This window comes from Trematomus bernacchii, unplaced genomic scaffold (genome assembly GCF_902827165.1).
Source record: "Trematomus bernacchii unplaced genomic scaffold, fTreBer1.1, whole genome shotgun sequence".
NCBI classification, from domain to species: domain Eukaryota; kingdom Metazoa; phylum Chordata; class Actinopteri; order Perciformes; family Nototheniidae; genus Trematomus; species Trematomus bernacchii.
Window position 1 is genome coordinate 7,865,820 of NW_022987656.1, and position 23,089 is coordinate 7,888,908.

A 23,089-nucleotide genomic window follows, 5' to 3' on the forward strand; every position below is an offset into this window, starting at 1 on the left:
ACTGATTTTCTTTGAATTAAAGAATGTAAATACTGAGTTGAAAGAATAGTCAGGGGTTTTGGGTGATGGGAGACACATCTATGGATTCAGAATTTCAATAGCTTACCATTAAATGACGGATATATCTTTCTGTCTGTGATGTTTTACAAATCAGATATTAATGTGTAGAGGTAAAACATGTGAAATAATATAGCAATATCCTGTAAAATTATGTGAAAACATGAATAAAACTACACATCTTCAGATGTTATACATACATAAGTGTCCTACACTAATAATACACAGTTATTATGGCTGTGTGTACCTTGTGTGCACCGCCTAGTGGTTAAAGCACGTTATTGAATTATTTTTTTAATGTTATATTTGATGAAATAAGAGTACATACTTTCATTGGGGGAAAGTAGAAGGTCAATGATAGAAATATAGAATATAAAAAATCAAGAAGATACTGTAAGTGATCTCTACAATAAAACAGTTTAGTGCCGGATGTACAAAGATATTAATATGAGGATGTGCAAAACAGAAAAACGAATTAACCTTTATTTAAATATTAAATAATACTTTAGGTTAAGGTCTTCTTTTAAATAAGAAAAAAGCTTTGGGGGTATCTACAGATAAATATTAAGCCTGACAAAGTACTTAACGTCTAATATATTGCTTTCCTGCAATGTTAACTATGTTGAAGCCCTTATTTTAACTGATATTATACACATGAATCTTATGTATGTAGATAGTATAAGAAATGTGCAGAATATGACAGTTTAATGGTGGAGGTACACACATATTGATAGATGTCTTGTAATGCACTGTTGAGGAACCTGTGACCCAAGTTGTTCATTCATTGCATAACTTCAACGTAGTTGTGTATATGATATGTCAATAAACCTTTGAAAATCTTGAAATCTTGAAAGAGATGTGCAAAATAGCCATTATATACAGTCTTTAATTAACTAATAGTAGAGAATAACGAGTAATGAATATACTTTATAGGGATCTGCAGATAAATGTTTAGTCTTCTCAAGCACCAACTAATATCTCGCCTGATTGTTGGCACTTGACAATCACCTTCCCTGAATTTAACTCGGGTGTAACTAAAGTCTGATTTAAAGGCCCCTACACACCCACCTGAGACCAAAGAACGCGTACCGAAGGCGTCCCGACTTTTCCCGACTTTTACGTCAGCTACGTCGCCTGCGTCGGCTACACCGCCCGCCTACGAACACACCGCAAATACTTCAGTCGACGAGTGGCAATAACTGTCCTTACCAGCAGGCAGCGGTAGTGTGAACAGCCAATCAGAGTGATTGCTTGTCCCGACTTTCTCTGACCTCCCGCGGCCGATTCAACATGTTGAATCGGCGTCGGGAGGTGTGAAAAGGTGCCGTAAAGAGACGACGGTGCGGGACACACAAACCTGAGTAGGGCGCCGCGAATGCCCGACTGCCTCTGACGGCCTCTGACGGCCTCTGACTCCCAAAATCGGGCTGGTGTGTCCGGGCCTTAAGGGTTGTTTATATTTCACATCATTAATCAGAATCTGCAAAGTAACTAAAACAAATGTAGTGGAGTAAAAATACCAGGTTAACCTCTGAATTGTAGTGGAGTAGAATTACAAAGTAACAATGAGCTGTCATGTGGGTATATATTAATGCTGTCCATTATGGACACAAGCAATTTTCACCCATTTATTAATTATATGTTTTAAATTTGATAACACCAATGTGTTTAATACTGGCAACTTCTAATTGTGGGAAAAACGAAAACGTTCCCAGTAGAGACGTCCCATAGAACATTTTGCGAAACACAATAGCCAGCATGTGTAGTTCTGGGGGGGGGGGGGCTTGTCCCGTTCGAGTCCAGTTTTGGATAGTCTGCCGTGGTTTCGTTCCATTTCATAGAGCTGTTTGACGCTCGGCGTAACCTTGGCAGTGCAACATCCAATCCCAGAGCTTGAAGATTATTATTATTATTATTATATTATTATAATCACGGGGACTGTAGTCCCAAACGATATCTGAGGATTATGGGTAGTGTAGTGTCTTCGGCCATCCTAAACTCCGAAATGTTTTTCGGATTTCATATCGAAATGTCCCATATAGGCCTACGTCTGTTTCCGGTTATTTTATTTTGAAATTCAGTTCCTGACGGACGCCAAAAAAGCCCGAGATTATAGAATTAAACAAATAAATAAAAACAAGGATAATTGTGTGTTATTGTTGAGTAAATAACAGTGTGTTATTTAGAAAAGAATAACAAATTAGAAGGAAAAAAAGATTTAAAAAATACAGATTTCAGTCCGACATTATACGAGAAAAAAGTCCGACATTATACGATTTAAAATAAAAACAATAATCGTGGCTTGATAATGAGTAAGAACATGTTTTTATGAACCACACAGCTTCCGGTATTCCAAGACCCGACCGGACAAAAAGACGTGGTGCAGGCACGAAACATACTACCAATAGAAATACATTGCTTTTAAAATCGTTCTGTGTGACACGAAAAAAAGGGGAAAATCGTGTTGGTGAACACGAATCAATAGATTAAATGTTGTGACTATAACACGAAATGCTGTGAGACTGGGTTGAAATGAGACTACTTAACATCATCACGCTGAACATTAGCCGCCTTTAGCTTAGCGGTATGATTGGTAGCAATGTGACAATGATGTAATATGTTATGGCCTAATGTTATTCTTTTACTTCTGGAGATTCCACTTAAGCTTCAAAAATCATTAAAAGTACTTTATTATGTGGAGATTATACCTCTGAAGTATAGTTTAAAAATTAAAAATATTCTGCAAAAATCCAAAACCGCATTGCTTTTTGTTGTGATGATTACTTCCTGGTCGACATACAAAAAAACATCATCAATGCACCACAATTATTTATTACCATTTCTTAAAATAGCTTAAGTTGTAATGGAGAAGGCTAAGTCGATATTAAAGGGGCCCTATTCTGCTCATGTTCAGGTTCAGGTTAGTATTTAGTATCTCTCCTGTGCAGGGATGGGTATGGAGAACCGGTACTAAGTCAGTACCGGTAGCTGATTGACCGGTATCGGTATACCGTTAAGCCGCTGGACAAACGGTGCTGCTATCGGTATATGAATTACGCTACTTCCTTAGTTTAAACAATTCTGGTTGGTTGGGAACCCTCATCCCGTGTGACGTATCCGGTTTGAGTACCACTCTGATTGGCCACTGTGAATGCCACTCGTCATCTCTCTTAACAGCGCTCTTATTATTGTGAGACTCCCGGGGGCAGACCATAGGGGCAGATGCAACATCTTGCAAGAAACAGCGTCTCAAGGCTTCTTAACATTTAACAACCCATTAATGATGCATACCCACTTAACGGGAAGAAACTCAGCTAACAGACGATATTAACCATTTTAGCTACACGGAACAGAAGTCCAACACCAAGAGTCTAAATCAACACTTAGCTAAACGGGCTAACGGGGCTAACGGGGCTAACGGCTACTTTAGCACATAACTGGCAAAAGCAATCTTTTCTACGTCATGTTATCTGCACATTCCATTGGTATAAGTCTCATCACTGTACGACCAAAACTCACTGAACTAGCAGCCAGGAAAGAGCAAGAAAACAACTTCACTTTACGTAGCCATGATGATAATTATGTATACCTTTGCTGTTTTGTGATCAAAAGTTGTGTTCAAGGGCATAAAAACGGTTAATCCAATGTCTCTGTGTAACTTTAAAATGATTACTGATAATCCATCATTACAATTATAAATAATAAACGCAATAAACGGATTATAATGGTTAGGCGACCGGAGCTTCCGGTTTAGGAGGTGCGCACGCAGCGTCTCATTTTAACTGAATAATGGTCATGTTTACATGGATTTATGAACTGCCCCTAATTACCGCCCCCCTTCCATAGACACACTGTCAAACACACTCAGTCATACCTGCTTGGTATGACATTGAAAAAGTTACATTCAATAATAAATAAAAATAAATTACAATAAAATGACTGTTGTTTAATCTTCAGATCTTGTAATCATGCCTATAATTTTGAGCACCAAATTATTGAAAAGTATCGATAAGAGTATAAAAAAATACCGGTATCGATAAGCAGTATCGGTATCGGTATCGATAAAATCCTAACGATACCCATCCCTACTCCTGTGACATGTCTCCATGCTTTAATGTTCAAAAAGCTCTTTATTTTTCTCATACTGCCTGTGCTGCAGCACCTCTTTTCATCCTCCCCTCTGGAGGGAACAAAGTGATTTGAGCCTTTGCAGACCATTTACAAACCTATATAACCCACTACAGGAAAGGGAAATAGCAGAAAAGGGCCTCTTTTAGTTGTGCTACTACTACAGTCAACCTTTTTTGTGTCCACAAATTTGCGTCCAGGAGGATCCAAAATAATCTTTATTGACTGCTTTGAAGAAGCTGTTCTGAATCTCACCTGGTGACCTGTCCACTTTCATTTCAAAGTAGGTCCTGCCCGCCACCATGTCCGGCTCCGGCCCCCCCACACTGAAGGAGGATCTGGACGGCAGGATGTTAACGTAGGTAGCCAGGGACGTGCTGCTGTCTCCGGACAGCACCGACAGCAGGGGCACTGACTCCAGGTCAGCGTCTGCTGCACACTGCTCCACAGACTGGGAGGGGAGGAGGTGGTAGTACTGGCCTTTGGCTGGGAGGGGGGCGTCCATGTCCTTCAGCTGGGACACACACCACCTCTTCAGCTCGTGACTCACCGCGGCCTGCAGGAGAACATATTCTACATTCTGAGAATTCTGACTTTTATTCTGTGAAATCTGGCATCTCTCTTATAATAAAGATAACTCTCAGTCCTCAGGTGACTCTTTTTACAGTTATTTGATACATAGTTGTGTCAAACAACATTGACCTTTTATTTTATAATCAATATAAGGTTATGTAGAGTGTGTCTTCACCTTCATTTGTTTAAATCTGTTTGAAATACAATTCTATATATTATTACAGTAAACATTATGTTTTTCCATGGTACAGTATTACATTTTACATGCAGTTTTATCTTATAATATTTGACATGAACATAGTATAGATGTTGCTGCATTTTCCTTTCATTGTTGTATCAATTGCACTTTTTTCTTCTATTTTATGTTTTCTAAGTATATTGTATAGTGCATTGTTAGAACAGCCTGGGACTTGAGACTTTCTTTGCCAAAATCTACGAATTATATATTGTGGATATGACAATAAAAAACGTTGAATCTTATTCCTGCTCAGAAGGTCACAGATGTAAACATAAAATAAATGTTCCCTTCAAAGGAAGGGATCCGTCATGAACCTGTGTCATGAGGGCCTCCTCCCGGCCCTGGGCGGCTCTCTGCTCGATCCTGAACCCCGTCCTCCTCCTCTCTGCTGCGGCTCTCTGCTCACTCAGGAGGTCCAGCACCTTCATCTGCACAGGAGTAGGAACAATTGCTTGAAAAATTGCTATATTTGAATTTAAAGTAAATGTTTGTTAATGCACATGCAATCTGTATTTGAATAGTCAATATGGTCAAACAATGTAGATCTTAGTTATTGTTCTTCAGTCATATTGCCCAATAAATGTATATATTCACACAGAAATGTAGGAATTGATATCACACTTTGACCATACAAATGAACTAAAACATCAGTTTAAGAAACTGAAGGTCAAAGCAATGAATAATTAAACTCAGGTCCAGGAGAGGGGCCACATCTCGACACCCCTCTGATCACCTGCTAAGCTACTGTACAACGCATCTGGACTTGTTTCATACTCTCATCCCTTTATTTCTCTCTCCCTACATCCCTTCATCAATCCATCTCTCCGTGCCTGCATCCTTTGTCCATTCATTCCTCCCTTCCACATCCCTTTGAACCTTGATCCCTCCCCAATGACATCCCTTCATCCATTATTCATCCTTCCCTTCATATGCCTTTGACTCTTCAACCCTTCATCCCTCCCTTCCTATATTAATTCCACCTCTTCATCACTACATTCCTTCCCCCTTTTCTTCCTGTGTTCCCCTATCTCTTTCTCTTTAATCTACATGTAGTGCTCATTCTAGGTAGACTTCAGTCTGTCCTCCAGACCGGCCTGACAGACAGCATCCCTAAACAAATATTGTTTTTGCTGGTCCTTGCTAGTGAAATAGAAGTCCTGATGTGTACTCAGAGGCTGACCTGGTGTCTGTTCCTGTGGTCCATCTTGCTGAGTCTCCGGTTGACCTGCTCCTGGACGTTGAGGATGTGCAGCCTCATCTCCTCCTGAGTTTCTGTCAGCTGGCCCTCCATCTTCTCCAGCAGGGGCTTACAGTGGCACCCACTGGCCTGTGTCTGAAGACAGTGGGCACAATCAGAAGCTGCACACTCAGTAGCAGTTATATCTCTCACAGGCTCCGCCCTCTACTGGACTCTATGGGTACTGCCCTTGACCTCCCTATGCGAGCGTTCAACTACTGAGAAATCTATAAATGTAGCCAGCCCCGGGGGCGGGCCTACCTGAGTGAGCCCCCTCACGCGGGGGCTCACTCAGTCCCGCGGCCCCGGCTCAGAACCGGCAATCGCGGGTACGAACTGGCCGGCCCAGGCAGGCTCCGGCCCCACCTCAGCAGAGAGCTTCGGGGTGGGGTGCGCCGTCCTCCCGGAGCTGACTGGCGGTGCGAGGGCGAATCCCGCCTCCTCCCTCTTTAATGCAAGTATTGGGAGGCATACTTTCAATAAAAAAGATGATTGCATTTATCCCAGTCTAAATGTAATTTCTTTCCACACTTCCACATAATGTTAACTGTACTGATTCCCCACTCGCTGCCCCAGTTGTAACTCCAGTAAAGGAAGCAGCTAGTGGGCATGCGCAGGCGAGGGTAATAAACCGCAGGAAGAGCTATCAGAGCGCTCTGAGGTTACAGGGGCATTATGGCCTGCGTGTGATTGTCAGGAGGCACACGGCACTTAGCGTAAAAACTCCGGGTAATGCATTTTTCCGTTTGAGGGAGAATTGCATTATGGCGTAGCGTGCGGTGCGTTCAGGAACCTCAGTAGAAAATCGGAGACCCTTTCTGTGTCAGCCCCCCATTGGCATAACTTCCCTTCATGGGGAGTTTTGCGGCGGAGTGGGCCACCAGGGAGTACCACAGCTTCTTAGCTGTGGCCCCCCAGCTGGTTGCTCATCCCCTAACACAATGTTATGCGGAATGGAAGCACAGCTGTGTATTAACAGAGTGGATGGACAGGACGCTGAAACGGGGTTATACACTTCAGTTTTGCAGCATCCCTCCTCTGTTCAAAGGTGTAAGAGCGACAAATCTACCATCCCAGAAAGGTTTCTTTCAGCAGAGATTCAGACCCTGTTACAAAAACTAGTGGTGTCTGTTGTGCACCCCCAGCACAGAGAGAGGGGGCCTTATTCTATGTACTTCCTGGTTCCCAAGAAGACAGGAGAATTCAGACCCATCCTAGATCTCCGCAGCCTAAATCGGCACATCGCCTGCAAACAATTCCAGATGTTAACTGTAAAGCAGTTATTAGAGCTGGTGCAGCCAGGCGATTGGTTCACAACCATCGACCTGAAGGACGCTTACTTTCATGTCGAGATTGCTCCAAGGAACAGAAAGTATTTGCGTTTTGGCTTCCAGGGGGTAGCCTACGAGTACAACAGACTACCGTTCGGCTACTCCCTATCCCCACGCACATTCAGCCAATGTGTGGCGACAGCGCTTCAGCCGCTGCGCGGCCAGGGCATGAGGGTCTTCTTTTATCTGGACGACCTCATAGTCATGCCCAGGTCCAGGGAATGGGCAATGTTTCATACAGCCCAATTGATCCTACACCTAACCAAATTGGGTTTTGCGGTCAATTGGAAGAAGAGCAATCCCATACCTCACCAGCAGGTGCAGTATCTGGGGATGGTGCTCGATGCAGGCAGGCTACGCGCCACCCTGTCAGAAAGCAGACAGGCGTCCCTGCTGCGGGCAGTTCACAGACTGCGACAGGGGGCAACAGTGACAGCTTTGACTATCATGCAGACTCTGGGTTTCATGGCGGCTGCTCACTCCGTGGTGCCGCTGGGGTTGCTGCATATGCGCCGCCTGCAGAGGTGGTTTGCCGGTACGTAACCCCCCCGTTATATCTCACACAGCCCCGATGTATAAACGCCCTGTCGTCCAACAACATCGACCCACCACACCGTCCCTGACCGGCTTTTGGCTTACATCCACTGCATCCCCACTTCCTCCCATCCGGTTGTAACCGTGGAGAAGTCGGGGCCGCAACTTGGATAAGGCACACTCACACACGCTTACCTCGTGTAGAGTGTGCATGGAAAAAATTGTGCGGAGACTCCGTCTGGAGCCTACCGCGCACCATGTTCCCCAGGTCCCTCAGGAGCATGGGAAAACATAAGTGCACCACATCCCCCACACTCACACACGCTCCGTGTAGAGTGGGCATGGACAATAGTGAGGAAGGCTCCAGCCCTGTATGGGGCTGATTGCGCACCATGTCTCCCGAGTCCCTCAGGAGCATGGGAAAACACAAGTGCTTTATGTCCAGGGGGGGGGGGGGGTCAGATACCTGCTGACCCACAGCCACCCCCCCTCTCACCAGTCATGCGTTGCCTCGGCAAGCACAGACGACGAGAAGGAGCCAGACATGTCCAGGAGATAACATTTTATGAAGGGGCCTGGCGTAGACCAAGACGCCGCCGTGCATATATCTTCTACACTCACGCCGCTGAATAAGGCTGTTGACACAGCCACAGCCCGTGTAGAATGTACACGGACCCCAGTGGGGAGGGCTCTCCCCGCCCGTCCATAGGCATGTATAATGCACCCGCATAGCCATCCTGTTAGGCGCTTCTTGGAGAGAGCTTTTCCAGCCACACCATCCCCAAAGCACACAAACAGCTGTTCAGTGCGTCTAATGGCAGCCGTGCGCTCTACATAGCATGCTAGCGCACGCACTGGGCAGAGGAGGTGCAATTTAGCCGCCCTGGCCCCAATATGGGGTGGAAGATTAAAGCCACCTAACTGAATAGCCCTTGATCTGAATGAACTTCTGATACTCTTAGGAGTAAAGGAGGGGTTCGGCCCGAGTGTCGCCCCGCTACGGTCACCCCGGATCAAAAGACAACTTGGGTGTACCGACAGAGCGGTCAGCTCGGACACTCTTTTAGCTGAAGTCAAGGCAAATAGCAATGCTGTCTTCCATGACAGTGCTTTCAGGGAGGAAAGCTCCAGAGGCTCAAATGGTTCTGTGACCAGAGCCTCGAGCACCAACGGCAGGTCCCACTGCAGGACGGAGGCGTGCACTACCGGGCGCTGCCTCCTGACCCCCTGCAAAAACCGCGTCATAAGCGGCTGACTGAAGGCTGACCTGCCTCCAAATCCCTCATGGCAGGACGAAATGGCTGCTGCATACACTTTAATTGTGGAATGAGCCAGCCCCCTGTCCACCAGTATCTGTAAGTAGGTAAGAATAGAGCCCAGCGTGCACGACAGAGGCTCCAGACTCCTTCCTTCACACCATCGCCGGAATCCCGCCCACTTTGGCCTGTAACAAGCTGTGGTGGATTCTGCTCTTGCTGCTTGGATAGTCTGAATAACGTTATCAGACAGCCCCACCTGTCTCAGCCTGTCCCTCTCAGGAGCCAAGCCTGGAGAGGTTGGCCCAGAGTGGGTAACGCCCCTATTGCACCTGCTTCCTGAGACAGCGCTCCCCAGACCTGAGGAATCGCCCAGGGCTGGCCCACCATCATCTGTGTTACCCCCGCGTACCACGGCGCCAGGCGGCGATCTGGGGCCACCAGGATGATTGACAGCTGTTCCCGCCTCACCCTCTCCAGGAGGGGGGGGGATAAGGTGCAGCGGTGGAAAGGCGTAAAGCAGCTTTCTTGGCCATGGCTCGTGTGCAAATGCGGCGACCCCCAAGGGCGGGTTGTCCCACCGAGCCAGGGAGAACCACCGATTGGCGAACAGGTCCACCTCTGCTCCCCCTGAACTGAGTCCAGACCTGCTTCACCACCTCCGGGTGAAGCCTCCACTCATCTGGCAGGGGTCCGCCTCTTGACATGAGGTCGGCCCCCCCGTTCTCCCGTCCCGGGATGTGCAGGGCCCTTAGAGACAACACAATCTGTGAAACCCACAGCCACAGGTTATCTGCTGCGGTCAACCAGGCTATTGAGCGGACTCCGCCCTGCCTGTTGATGTACGCCACTGTGGTGCGGTTGTCGCCCTGTATTAAGGGTTTGAAGTGCTGTAGGACCAACATCACTGCTTGCAGCTCCAGGAGGTTGCTGTGCCGCGCCTCTGCCAGAGGCCAGCAACCACCCACAGCTCTCTCTAGGCACGTCCCCCCCATCCTGTCACTGAAGCGTCTGTGAAGACTGTGATATAGGAGGTCACTTGCCCCAGTGGAGCTCCCCTCCGCAGATTCTCTGGGGACCCCCAGAATCGGAGGTTGCTCTCTACTGAGGGGGGGGATGGTCACCAGACGTCGTTTGTGTCTTGAGATCTAAACGAAGGCCGGTAACCCACATCTGCATGTGACGTGCATGCAGCAGTCCGAGTGGCACTACGGAGTGAGCAGCGGTCATGAGACCCAAAGTCTGCATGATGATCAAAGCTGTCACCGTCGCCCCCTGACGCAGCCTGCAGACTGCAGGGATGCCTGTCTGCTTCCTGTCAGGGTGGCACGTAGTCTGCCTACATCGAGCATCACCCCCAGATATTCTACCTGCTGGTGAGGTATGGGGGAGCTCTTCTTCCAATTGACCGCAACTTCTTTTTCAACCCAACTTGGTTAGGTGTAGGATCAATTGGGCTGTGTGAAACATTGCCCATTCCCTGGACCTGGCCATGACTATGAGGTCGTCGAGATAAAAGAACACCCTCATGCCATGGTCCCGCAGCGGTTGCAGCGCCGTGGCTGAACGTGCGTGGGGATAGGGAGAAGCCGAACGGCAGTCTGTTGTACTCGTAGGCTACCCCCTGGAAGGCAAAACGCAAATACTTTCTGTGTTTTGGAGCAATTTCGCCATGAAAGTAAGCGTTCTTCAGGTCGATGGTTGTGAACCAATCGCCTAGCTGCACCAGTCCCAGTAACTGTTACATAGTTAACATATGGAACTTCTTGCATGCAATGTGCTGGTTCAGGCATTGAAGAGACAGAATGGGCCTGAATTCTCCTGTCTTCTTGGGAACCAGGAGGTACAGGGAATAGTGCCCCTTCTCTCTGACTTGAGAGTGCACATGCCGAGAGGAAACCTATCTCCTCCTGGGATGACAGATTTGCCTCTCTCATGCCTCTGAACGGAGGAGGGATGCTGCAAACTGTTCTTCTGCGGAGGTCCCTGAACGCACCGCGGCCATCACGGGGGCCGCGCCTCATAATGGGTGTCCAATTAACATCGTATGAAAACGGCCTTGCCGATCTCAACGAGACATTATGGGAAAATGTGGAATTGTGGAGAGAGATGACTCTTACTCTGGGATAAATGCAATCGTTTTTACTAAATGCATTTTTCACACACACATCACTCTAGAACTAGGGTTACTATATACGTAACCCACCGTTCGTGCAACAGGGCCTCTTTTCGACTTTCTGTTGAAAGGAAACCTATCTCCTCCCAGGATGATAGATTTGCCTCTCTATTGCCCCTGAATGGAGGAGGGACGCTGCAAAGCTGGAGTGAGTAACCCAGTCTCAGTGTCCTGCCCCTCTACTCTGTCAGTACACAGCTGGGCTTCCATTCCCCACAAAACTGTGTTCAGGGGACATGCCAGCAGCTGTGGAGCCACGGCTAAGAAGCCGTAGCACTCTCTGGTGGCCTACTCCGCTGCCAAACCTTCCATAAAAGGGAGTTTTGGCATGGGGGCTGACACAGAAAAAGGGCCGATTTTCTACTGAAGTTCTTGAACGCACCGCGGCAGCTCCCGTGGGGCCGCGGCTCTGTCACATGCCGTCTCTTTGAAACGGACATTATGGTGAAAAGTGGAAATGTGGAGAGAGATGACTCTTACTCTGGGATAAATGCAATCGTTTTCACTGAATGCATTTCTCACACACACATCACTCTCTTGAACCCGCACAGTGCTTTGACAGCACTACGGTTTATTCCACTCACGTGCACGTGCCCACCTGCTGGCTCCAATACTGGAGTTTACAGAGGGGGCGGGGAGTGTGGGACAGTGTTCTTTCCTCTGGGGATGAGCAAGAAGCAGCCTACTCCTCACCCACGTGACCAAGGAGCTCGATCCAAAGAGCCCTTCCGTAAACACGGGGGCTCCCAGGAGATCAACACGGTCCTTTTTGGAAAGTGCCATGCGGCGTGATCCAGGCGCGCCGGATTCATTTTAGAAGTGGGGGGGCCAAAAAAGTGCGTGTGTATGGCCCAATCCCAAACCACGCCCTACACCCTACCCCTACACACTCTATGGAGCTAATTTCCTGCCATAACTCCACAAACAAACTAAACAGGTTTTACAAATGCCTTATGATTCACTAACAAACACAATGTGGTTTGCAAATACAAAACACCATCTACAAACTAATGAATTTAGTTTTGCAAAGAAAAAACGTATCTATCAAACAAACACATAACATTTTTCTAATAAATCATGTTTCAGAGACAAATTCAGCATAGGTTTTACAAGTACACAACTTTTTTTTACAAGTGCACAAATTTGTTTTACAACTACAACACTTTGTTTTACAACTACAAAACTTTTTTTTACAAGTACAAAACTTTTTCTTCTCACGGCGGAATATTACTGCCAAAAGTCACGTGACTGGAATATTACTGCCAAAAGTGACTTTTGGCAGTAATATTCCGCCGTGGTTGTGCTTGTCACTACCCGATCCGTCCACCTGCCCGATCGGTACTGCGCATGTGCGAGATGGTCCACCATATTGGACAACTACATACGGCAACTCTAATAGGACACTTGACACAGTGGCTTTTGGCAAAGCAGAAAAAGAACTGATAGAGATGAGTTATTGTTATTACAACAACGTGACTTCACTATTATTTAACAACTCTTTTTATTGGGTTCTTTTATTTGGGGTTAAGTACATTGTTAGAATAAGTGAGACATGGATTTAACTTATGTTAGACAGCTATCATACTGAATAAATATTTACTGTGAATGTATGCAAAAATGTATGGCATATAGCTGTCTAACAGAAGTTAAATCCATTTCTCACTTATTCTGACAATGTACTTAACCCCAAATAAAAGAACCCAATAAAAATAGTTGTTAAATAATAGTGAAGTCACGTTGTAATAACAATAACTCATCTCTCTCGGTTTTTTGAGTTTTCTTTGTGTGCTTTGCCAAAAGCCACTGTGTCAAGTGTCCTAGTTGGGTTGCCGTACGGAGTTGTGCAATATGGCGGACCATCTCGCACATGCGCAGTACAGATCGGGCAGGTGGACGGATCGGGTAGTGACAGTGCTCATACACACTCACACATGCTCACTCACACATGCTCCACGGCAGCAGGGGGCGCTACTGAGTCCATTGGGAAGGCGGGAGGTTGAGCAGAGCATGGAACAGCCCTTGCCAGCCTGATGACAGCGGTGTTTCTAGCGATCCAGCATCTGAATTTAGCGATCACAACGAAAACAGCCAAGACACATATTGAGCCCAGAAAATGAATGTTCTTAGGGCTGTAAATATAATAAGCCTTTGTCTAAAATAGACAACATTGTAACTAAGGAGATTTAAACTATACAGCGATTCTGCACTCGGTCAATCAGCTGCTCTTCATTTTCTTTCCTGCTATATTCAATGAGTGATACAAATATTTTTTACCATACGTTCTGAATAAAACTGATACTGTTGGACTCGGTACTAGTTGACTGCTACCAGAAATAAAAGGAAGTACTTTACTGTGTACTTTGTGAGTAATCCTCTGTCAGAGTCCCCTCCATAGTACATAATGCATGTTTTTTGCTATCTTTGATGAATGATAAAAGGGTCATTCCAGAATTGGAGGACAATTTAGATACCAACATTTTTGAAAAATGAACCTTTCATTTGATTATTTTTTGTTATGTATTTAGGAAAAACAGATAATAAACCATAAAAAAAAGTGATTTGCCCAGCTAAGGCATCAAATGTATATTTTCCAATGAAGAATTAACCCTGTTACTCTAATTATAGTAACAGGGTTGCAAGTAACAGGGTTGAAAATCAATGCTAATTTTAGCTTTTACCTCAGGAATTAATGCTAGCTGCACAATGTAATGCTATTGTCAAGGAATGGACACACTTTATATTATATTTATATTTATATATATTTAACAAAAGAAAGATACATTTGAAATTAATTTGTTTTTGTTTCATAATTTGAGTAACAGGGTTGCGTTTGTATGAGTGCCACACTCCTTCAAGAGTGACAAGATTGGAAATATATTACAAATAAAAGAGAGGACTTAGTTTTGGTCTACCCATGGTAGTAGCACATGGCTTGCTGATGTCCTTTCCACTGTGTCATGCGACAAACAGTTTTTTCACTTCCTCTGCCAAGCTAAAAAGGTTTCGGTAACATGGTTGCGCGCATGTTGAGGGACACACCTTCTGTGCAAAATTACTGTTATTTAAAATGTGTTTATGATTTAACAAATTGATTTTACCATTACAAGACACATATATCAATAGAATAATACCAAAAAAGTAAATAAAAACCCTATTTTAAATGTTATAGTTGACATGCAAGTTGGTCACCAAGAAGCTGGGACAAGAGAAAAGGGCAATTTTAGGGGGTGTTCGAGAGCTATTTGATATTTTAAATAATATTTTGAAACCACTTTTTCTACAACTTTATATGCATCTTGTCTCAAGACAAGTATATTTAACACAACAAGTGCATGTCTTAGCTTTTTGGGCATGGATTATTAGATTTTTTATATGGGGGACATGAAATGTCCTCCAATTCTGGAATGACCCAAAAATAAAATGTTACCATTAGTTCTTAATGAAATTGATACGGTTTGACTTTGTATTAGTAAGCCTACTACTAACAATACATTGAAGTACTTTTACTGTGTATTTTTTTGAGAAATACTCTGTCAAAGTCCCCTCCTGAGAACAAAATCAAGCCACTTCTTCTAAGTTTGATGAGGGAAAAAAATATTTTTTGGGTGATTTAATGGGTGATGTAACATTAATGACAGACATAATATGAGGTCCTTGGCACTCTAGAGGGGTCATTTTGTGATCATGGGGCATCACCCTTACAGCATCAGGACAATATCATATGGAGTCAGATACTGGAAGTGGGCTGGAGGCGTTAACTGGGACTGATGGAAGGATGAGGCTGATGAGACTGAAGAATCTGCGAGGAACGAACTAGCGGCAGAGGAATAATTATATATTAAAAGACAGCAGCATCATAAGACGGCAACCATGTGACAGAGTGTGTTACTTTGCTGAAGGATATTTGTGACCAGCTATCCATTCCAGGCCAGACTCTAAAGACTTTCCAAGGTGTGAAAATGCTGCTGCCGGAGGACTGACTGGAAGTATTGCTGATATCATGTCTACCATCCTCTTAAAATACTCTGTCCAACAATATCAGTCTCAGGAAGAAATGTTTTTTAACGCTTATCAAAAGAAAAACATGCATTCTTGTACTCAGGAGGGGACATTGACAGAGGATTACTGGAAAAGTACACAATAAGTACTTCATAGTACTTGTGGGGGTAGTTTCAGTAGTACTGAGTCCAACAGGATCAATCTCACGAAGAACTAATGGCAACAAAAAAGAATTCCCTCATCAAACTTAGCAGAAGTGGCTTGATTTTGTTCACAGGAGGGGACTTTGACAGAGTATTTCTCAAAAAATACACAGTAAAAGTACTTCAATGTATTGTTAGTAGTAGGCTTACTAATACAAAGTCAAACCGTATCAATTTCATTAAGAACTAATGGTAACATTTTATTTTTATCATTCATCAAAGATAGCAAAAAACATGCATTATGTACTATGGAGGGGACTCTGACAGAGGATTACTCACAAAGTACACAGTAAAGTACTTCATTTTATTTCTGGTTGCAGTCAACTAGTACCAAGTCCAACAGTGTCAGTTTTATTAAGAACTTGTGGTAAAAAATATTTGTATCACTCATTGAATATAGCAGGAATAAAAATGAAAAGCAGCTGATTGACCGAGTGCAGAATCGCTGTATACAGGGGCGGACTGGGACAACAAATCAGCCCGGGACTCTCGACCGGCCCACTTCGGTACCGCCGGCCCACCTCGGTACCGCAAGTAAGCGGCCCACCTCGGTGGTGCCGCAAGTAAATACCGCGAGGAAATTGTCGACGGGGGGGAAGGGGGGGTGAGCAGTGACTTATCCGACCGGCCCACTTCAGTACCGGCCCATCGGGATTCGTCCCGAACGTCCCCTGGCTGTATATATAGTTTAAATCTCTTTAGTTACAATGTTGTCCATTTTAGACAAAGGCTTATTATATTTACAGCCCCTAATAACATTTATTTTCTGGGCTCAATATGTGTCTTGGCTGTTTTCGTTGTGATCGCTAAATTCACCTTGTTTATAATATTATCACTATAACACCTGTCATCAGACTGGCAAGAGCTGTTCCATGCTCTGCTCAACCTCCCGTCTTCCCAATGGACTCAGTAGCGCCCCCTGCTGCCGTGTAGCATGTGTGAGTGAGTATGTGTGACTGTGTATGAGCCAGCCACGGCGGAATATTACTGCCAAAAGTCTCAGTCACGTGACTTTTGGCAGTAATATTCCGCCGTGAGAAGAAAAAGTTTTGTACTTGTAAAAAAAAGTTTTGTAGTTGTAAAACAAAGTGTTGTAGTTGTAAAACAAATTTGTGCAACAAAAAGTTGTGTACTTGTAAAACCTAAGCTGAATTAGTCTCTGAAACATGATTTATTAGAATAATGTTATGTGTTTGTTTGATAGATACGTTTTTTCTTTGCAAAACTAAATTCATTAGTTTGTAGATGGTGTTTTGTATTTGCAAACCACATTGTGTTTGTTAGTGAATCATAAGGCATTTGTAAAACCTGTTTAGTTTGTTTGTGGAGTTATGGCAGGAAATTAGCTCCATAACACTCCCCCTCCGTGACGGAGTGAACTCCGTGGAGTGACACATGAGGCTCCCTCCTGTCAGATGGAGGGAGTAGATACAGCGGCAAGCTTTGGGACAAACTCCCCTCTCTCCGGCAGAAACAGGAAATGCCGTAACTGTATCAACGGTATCAAATCAGCATCTCTTTGACAAAAAATGTAAATTAATAACTAAAATAAAACTCCAAACATCTTTAATTGTGTTACTTTTTTGTAAAGCTCTTTTAGTTTTAAACCTGATGTTTATAAGTTTCTTAGTTTTTGCAACAGTCTGTAAATATACACAACTTTATAATAAAATGCACACATTTACCTTTTTCTAGACTAAACACAGGTAGATCCTCAGTTAAAAAAATATGAGGTTATCATGAGGTTGTTAACATCGCAGTTTATCAGTGGATGTTTGCTGGAAGCACAATAACTGCATGTTTTGCATTGCTTTTACATTTCAGTTAATATAATGGTGAGAGACTCCCGATACATTAGATTTATAAGTTCATTAATTGTCTCATGATGCATATTTCCCGGTGAGCATGAAGCTTTTCAGAGTGGGGTTTTTCTCAGCTACGAGTTCTTTTGGAAATTGCTCTCCTTATCCGCATGCCCCCCTCATTGCTAGGCCCTGTCGGGTTAGAAACTGCAGACAGCGCAGTTGCTCCATCATTCTATCTCTTCTTTTTTCCTGCTCAATACGCTGTTGTTTGACAAGCTGTATGTTGACTGGTGTTTGATTGGAGAAAGCGCACTTTTTTTTAATACACTCTCTGTGGAAATGAGACTTTTTGTGGCTGTCCAGGAGGCTTGGGCACTTTTTCCAGTTATTAACTCCGGTATTAACAAAGCTATCATCTCCACATTTTGAGAAAGTTACAAGCCGTTTGACAGCAGCAAATCTGCATATTTCACAGAAGGCCCGTTTAGTGGTTTTGCAAAGAATGAACCACTCTCTGTTTTTGTACCATTCTGCGTTGAAGTACCTTTCTCTTTGCCCAAATAATCTAGCGGTCAGTTAGCTGCAGCTTTACCCGTCTCAATGTCCCGACAACAAACCTCCATGCAGTCGGAACCAGCCTGTTTCGGTTCAACGACGGCGGTGGCGGCGGTTTTGACAGTCTCTGCGGCTGCAGAGCTGCTGCTTTTGGGTTCATCTGGCTTCGCTGGTTCTATGATTGATGAAGGTTGTTAGAAATTAAAATTCAATGTTTTATGGCATGATTTAGTCTAAAACATACCGTCAGTTTAAAAGCAGTCAGATGAAGAACTTATTACTTTTAGTATTGTGTTCACACCTTAAATGGTGTGAAAGGAGGGATTGTTAGAAATTAAAATCAATGTTAAACAGCATAATTCAGTCTAAAACATATCGTCAGTTTAAAGCTGTTTTATTGTGGAAAAGCCCGGAAGTTCTCAGGAAATCAATGCCAAGCTTTTATTCTGAAAAATCCTTTATCCGGTTAGCTTGTGACTAAATGTTGCGTTTTCTGAATGTAAAGTGAAAATGACTTGGAGTGTTACACACAAACGTACGGACTTTAACACTACATCGATAGACGTTAAGATATTATTACTGCTGAATATTAAATGAAGGTCTAGTCGATCGTAGTGTTTACAGATACGTGAGAAGCTATGACGTCAGAGGGAATTTCCGTAAAATAAGAACTGTGCCGGAGCGGAACCACTAGGACTTCTAAACTAAGTATTACAGCTGTTTATAAGGTATTAAATAGAAAGTCATGACAGAGATAATGAGGAGAAAATGCTTAAGGAAGTAGGCAGAGAATATCAATGTCGAAATCATCTGTGCTCTCGCGATATTGAACCGGCAAATGAGTAGGGGGCCACCCACTATTTGCACAGCGGGGGACAACGAGACGTGGATAAAAAGGCAGGACGAAAGATAACGCGGTCTCTTCCCTTCGCTGCAGCCTCCCTCAAGACAACACCGGCTTTGTCTCTCCATTCACCATGCTTGTTCTTTAACCACGTTACTTAATTAAACTACCCATTTGAACCTTTTCAGGGACTCCATTAGTCTCGTTATTTTAAGTTTCTTTCCTGGGAGCGAGAAGATCACAAATTATCAACATTTGGCTGACCCAGACGTGTGATATCAACACTGGGAGAGAAATCGCTAGTTTCGACGGAGATTCCGCCAACCAAAAGACACACAAAGGGCCCATACACAAACGGTAAGGAGAAGCCAGTTATATCAAATTCTTCAATAGCTTATATAGAACCATTTAGATTTGTGTGTTTTGCGGCGAGCAGGACATCCTGAGAACAGCTGTTAATTTAATGTTAAATATAAATTTAAACCAAACCACGTGGCGTTGTTTTACAGCAAGCAGGGTGAGTCTATTTTCCTTTCTTTGATTCATTAACCAACTGCATGTTTTTTTAAACCAACTGCATGATTATAATGTGTGTGTTTTCCAAGCCGGATATATTAATGTGCTTTTAAGCCGGTATTTATATAATCTTTTTTTTTAAAAAAATAATTAAAAAAATAAATAAAAATAAAATAAAATTAATAAAAAATAAATAAATAGATCCCAGATATTGTTCGGATGACATAGGATATTTGTTATCAGGAGCGAAGGTACTATTCAGTAGATTAGTGATTCATCTTTGATACATTTAAGGACTATATCCAACTACTTATTATATTGTGTTTGACGACTTATAGATGGACTCTTGTCGTTTTGTATATTCTCAAGACAGATGGTATCTTCTTGACAGAGAAATAGATGGTATCTTTTCTCGTTATTAGCAAGTTAAAGATGGAATCTTCTTGTTAAAGAGAGTTGATGGCATCGTCTCGTTTTTAGTCTCAAGATCAGATGGAATCGTCTTGTTTCATTGTCCCAAATAAGTGAGATGGTCTCTTGTTTAATTGGTGATAAGAGTCTGTGGAAGTCTGAAGTATACTCTTTAATCATTGCGTGTGCATTACGGAAAGAAATGCGGCATTCGTGCGTTAGATAGACGATATTCTTTTAATAGTGTTTGACTGGCTTCCCATTTGGTCGCATAATAGCGTGAGAGTTGCCCAGACGACCATAGGCTAAATAGTTTTGATGGTCTCTAACTATTTTGTATTAACTTGTTTAAATTGTATAGCATATTGAGAGTGTCGTGCTGTTATACTGCTCTGAAGTTTAGCCTGGAATGAGGTCTCCTTGTTGAGATCAACACCTCCAGGATTTCAACGCATCAGAGACAGCCATTCTTCTTGCAAAAAACTCTTTGTTCTGCAGGTCAGCATTTGAAATCAGTTGCCATCTTGTTTTGACCTCATGTTGACAAACAATGACATGGCAGTCGCCATTCTGTGAAATGCTAATTCAGAGGACCAGTTGTTGTCTTTTTGAAATCCATTCAGTTTCACTCACATGAGGCTAATTCAATATTCATGACCTCCATAGTGTGTAGAAAAAATCATTCTTCTTGAGTCAAAGTTGGAATTAGATATTCCATTTTGCTGAATCAGGTTATCTATACCGTTGGAGTTTGGTTTTTGAAGAAAAAGATTATTGTATTTTCTAAAAAGCTCAAATCTGATTTTTGAAATATTAGTCCTTGCAAAGGAGTTTTACCTGCTTATGCTTATACTGTGCGATGTGGTTTGGCTGTTTTATGCTTTGTCGATTAATCCTACAAATTGTGTGTGCTGATGGCTGTTTTATGCTTTGTCCATTAATCCTAAAAATTGTGATTGCAAGTGTATTCGCTGGTTTAAGTTTGACTGTTTAATCATAAAGTGAATTTCTTTCCCATATCAAAAGTAGTTTTTAAGAAAATAAGCTTCTTGTTAAAAAGAAGTCCGTTTCTAGAAAAATTTAAAAGGGGGGGAAACAAAGCTGAAAAATTACAACAGCGCACTCTGCTGGTTGTACAGAATTGTGCACAAGAAATAGGGGTAAAAGGACAAACGTATAAATACAACACCAATTGATTATAATTATGCTAAGGTTTACTTTCAAGTATTATAGATGAACGCGTACTTCATCACACATAGATAGAATCACAGGTGGTTCCTGATATTAAGATAAGAAACCTTACATAAGTCTTTCAACCTAGACTGTAGAATACCTAAACACCACACAATTGAAGTAAAAACATAGTTTATGACATTAGCATAATTTCATGCACTTTGGAATACACTATACACAGTAAAGCCAGATTTTTACGAGATTTCTATTTGCATATTTCAAAGCCAAGCCACTGTACAAGGTTTAAAAAAAAAAAAAAAATATAAAAAAAAAAAATTATTATTAAAAAAAAAAAAAACACTTTTTTGCATATTTTTATATTTCTTTATTAATCTTAAAAAAAAAAAAAAAAAAAAATCCCAGATATTGAAGTTAGGTTCGGATGACATAGGATATTTGTTATCAGGAGCGAAGGTACTATTCAGAAGATTAGTGATTCACCTTTGATACATTTAATAACTATATCCAACTACTTAAGCAATATGTCGCCAAAATACACTAAGTTAGGAGCACCCGCAGAGCCAGGGTCAACTGCAGACATCAAGGCAAAGGTACATGTCAGATCAGATGCCACAACACATGCATCAGACAGACAAAAGAACTGGAAACAGATACAGGAATTGTTTGATCAATGGCAAACAAGAGGGTTGATTCCACCAGATGATCAACCTGGACCAACAAAAGCCCATAGAAGAGCAGTACTCGACTATGAACAGGAACAATGCCTACAACAGCTAAATGTATGGAGGGAAGCTGAACAAAGGTTTATAAGAGTTACAAGTCTAATACTCCATCTGGAATATGCCAGCCTATTGACAGACAGCATAAATGTGGTCCAAGTAGCAGACCTACCAGTGAGGGAAGACATAGCAGAAAAAACTAAAGACGCTCAAGTTATCCAAACTCCAAAGCTGTATCTAAGCCTGGCCGAAGTCCCTCCTCCCTCCCCAAATGTTGGATTTATAGAAGCATTGCAGTTCAATGGAGTCTCCACGGACAAAAGTGTCAAAGAATTGGAGTATGAAGTAAGAGTGCTAACCAGCAAATCCAAACAGCTGATGGAAGAGAACATACGATTAGAAGAAATCACAGAAGAAAGACGACGAGAAAGACAAACACAAAAGACAGAGCGGGAAGCGCTACAGATAAGACTTTTGAAGATGCAAGTAGCTGAGAAAGACATTGAGGCTTGTAGGAAGAAGACGAGGAGAAGGGAGGAGAAGCTTTCAGAGATAGCCATAGAACCAGAGAAGGCAGGGCGAACACCTCTAACAGTTCAAACTCAGGAAGAACCAGAGAATCAAATGCAGAACCAACAAAGCGGAGGAGGAAGTTTCAGAGGAAGACGTTTCCAGAATGGTGGCTGCTACACATGTGGTCAGACGTCACATTGGTCCAATGCATGTCCCACACAACTCCAGCAACAGCAAGCACCTGTGTATCTTCCTACCCAAGTACAGCCACAAGCACCACAGTATCTTCAACAGCAAACACCTGCATATCTGCCTACCCAAGTACAGCCGCAAGCACAGGTATACCCTCCCATACAACGAAGGGGCAGAGGAGGAGGACGTTTTCAATCAACAGCAAGAGGTTCCCAAAGTGAAGGATGCTTCAAATGTGGTCAGCTGACACATTGGTCCAGAGAGTGTCCGCAGAACATTGCACCAAACAACGGCCCTCCACAAAGTTACCCAAGGGGAGGTTTCCATGACTATAACAGAGGCAGGGGGTCTCAGGGATGGCAAAGAGGAATAGTATTTCCAAACATGAATGTGTTGAATGTTATTTAATAATAGTGAGTAGCATATTGCATTTAAATATAAATCATCCACAGATTAGTATAAGAAGATTAAAACATAGTAGAAAATTTAGCAGACTATTTTTGTAATTATGAGAAGGAAAGAGATTACGAGTGATGTTGTTCCCCCACACAGAAAACTATTGTGCCCACACAGCTAGTGAGGTCAAGAAAATGGGTTTACGCCCAGAA

The 23,089-nt window shown here is 43.1% G+C and overlaps 1 protein-coding gene across 1 annotated transcript in view; it reads right to left on the reverse strand.

Annotated features, from left to right (window-relative positions):
- ankrd6a (ankyrin repeat domain 6a) overlaps positions 1 to 23,089 on the reverse strand; it is a 46,369-nt gene that overhangs the window by 4,579 nt on the left and 18,701 nt on the right. The window contains exons 10-12 of the mRNA XM_034135173.1: positions 6,177 to 6,329; positions 5,311 to 5,424; positions 4,441 to 4,741 (exon numbers count right to left, since the gene is read on the reverse strand). Coding sequence (XP_033991064.1) covers positions 4,441 to 4,741; positions 5,311 to 5,424; positions 6,177 to 6,329 — 568 coding nt within the window. The remainder of the gene's footprint in view (positions 1 to 4,440; positions 4,742 to 5,310; positions 5,425 to 6,176; positions 6,330 to 23,089) is intronic.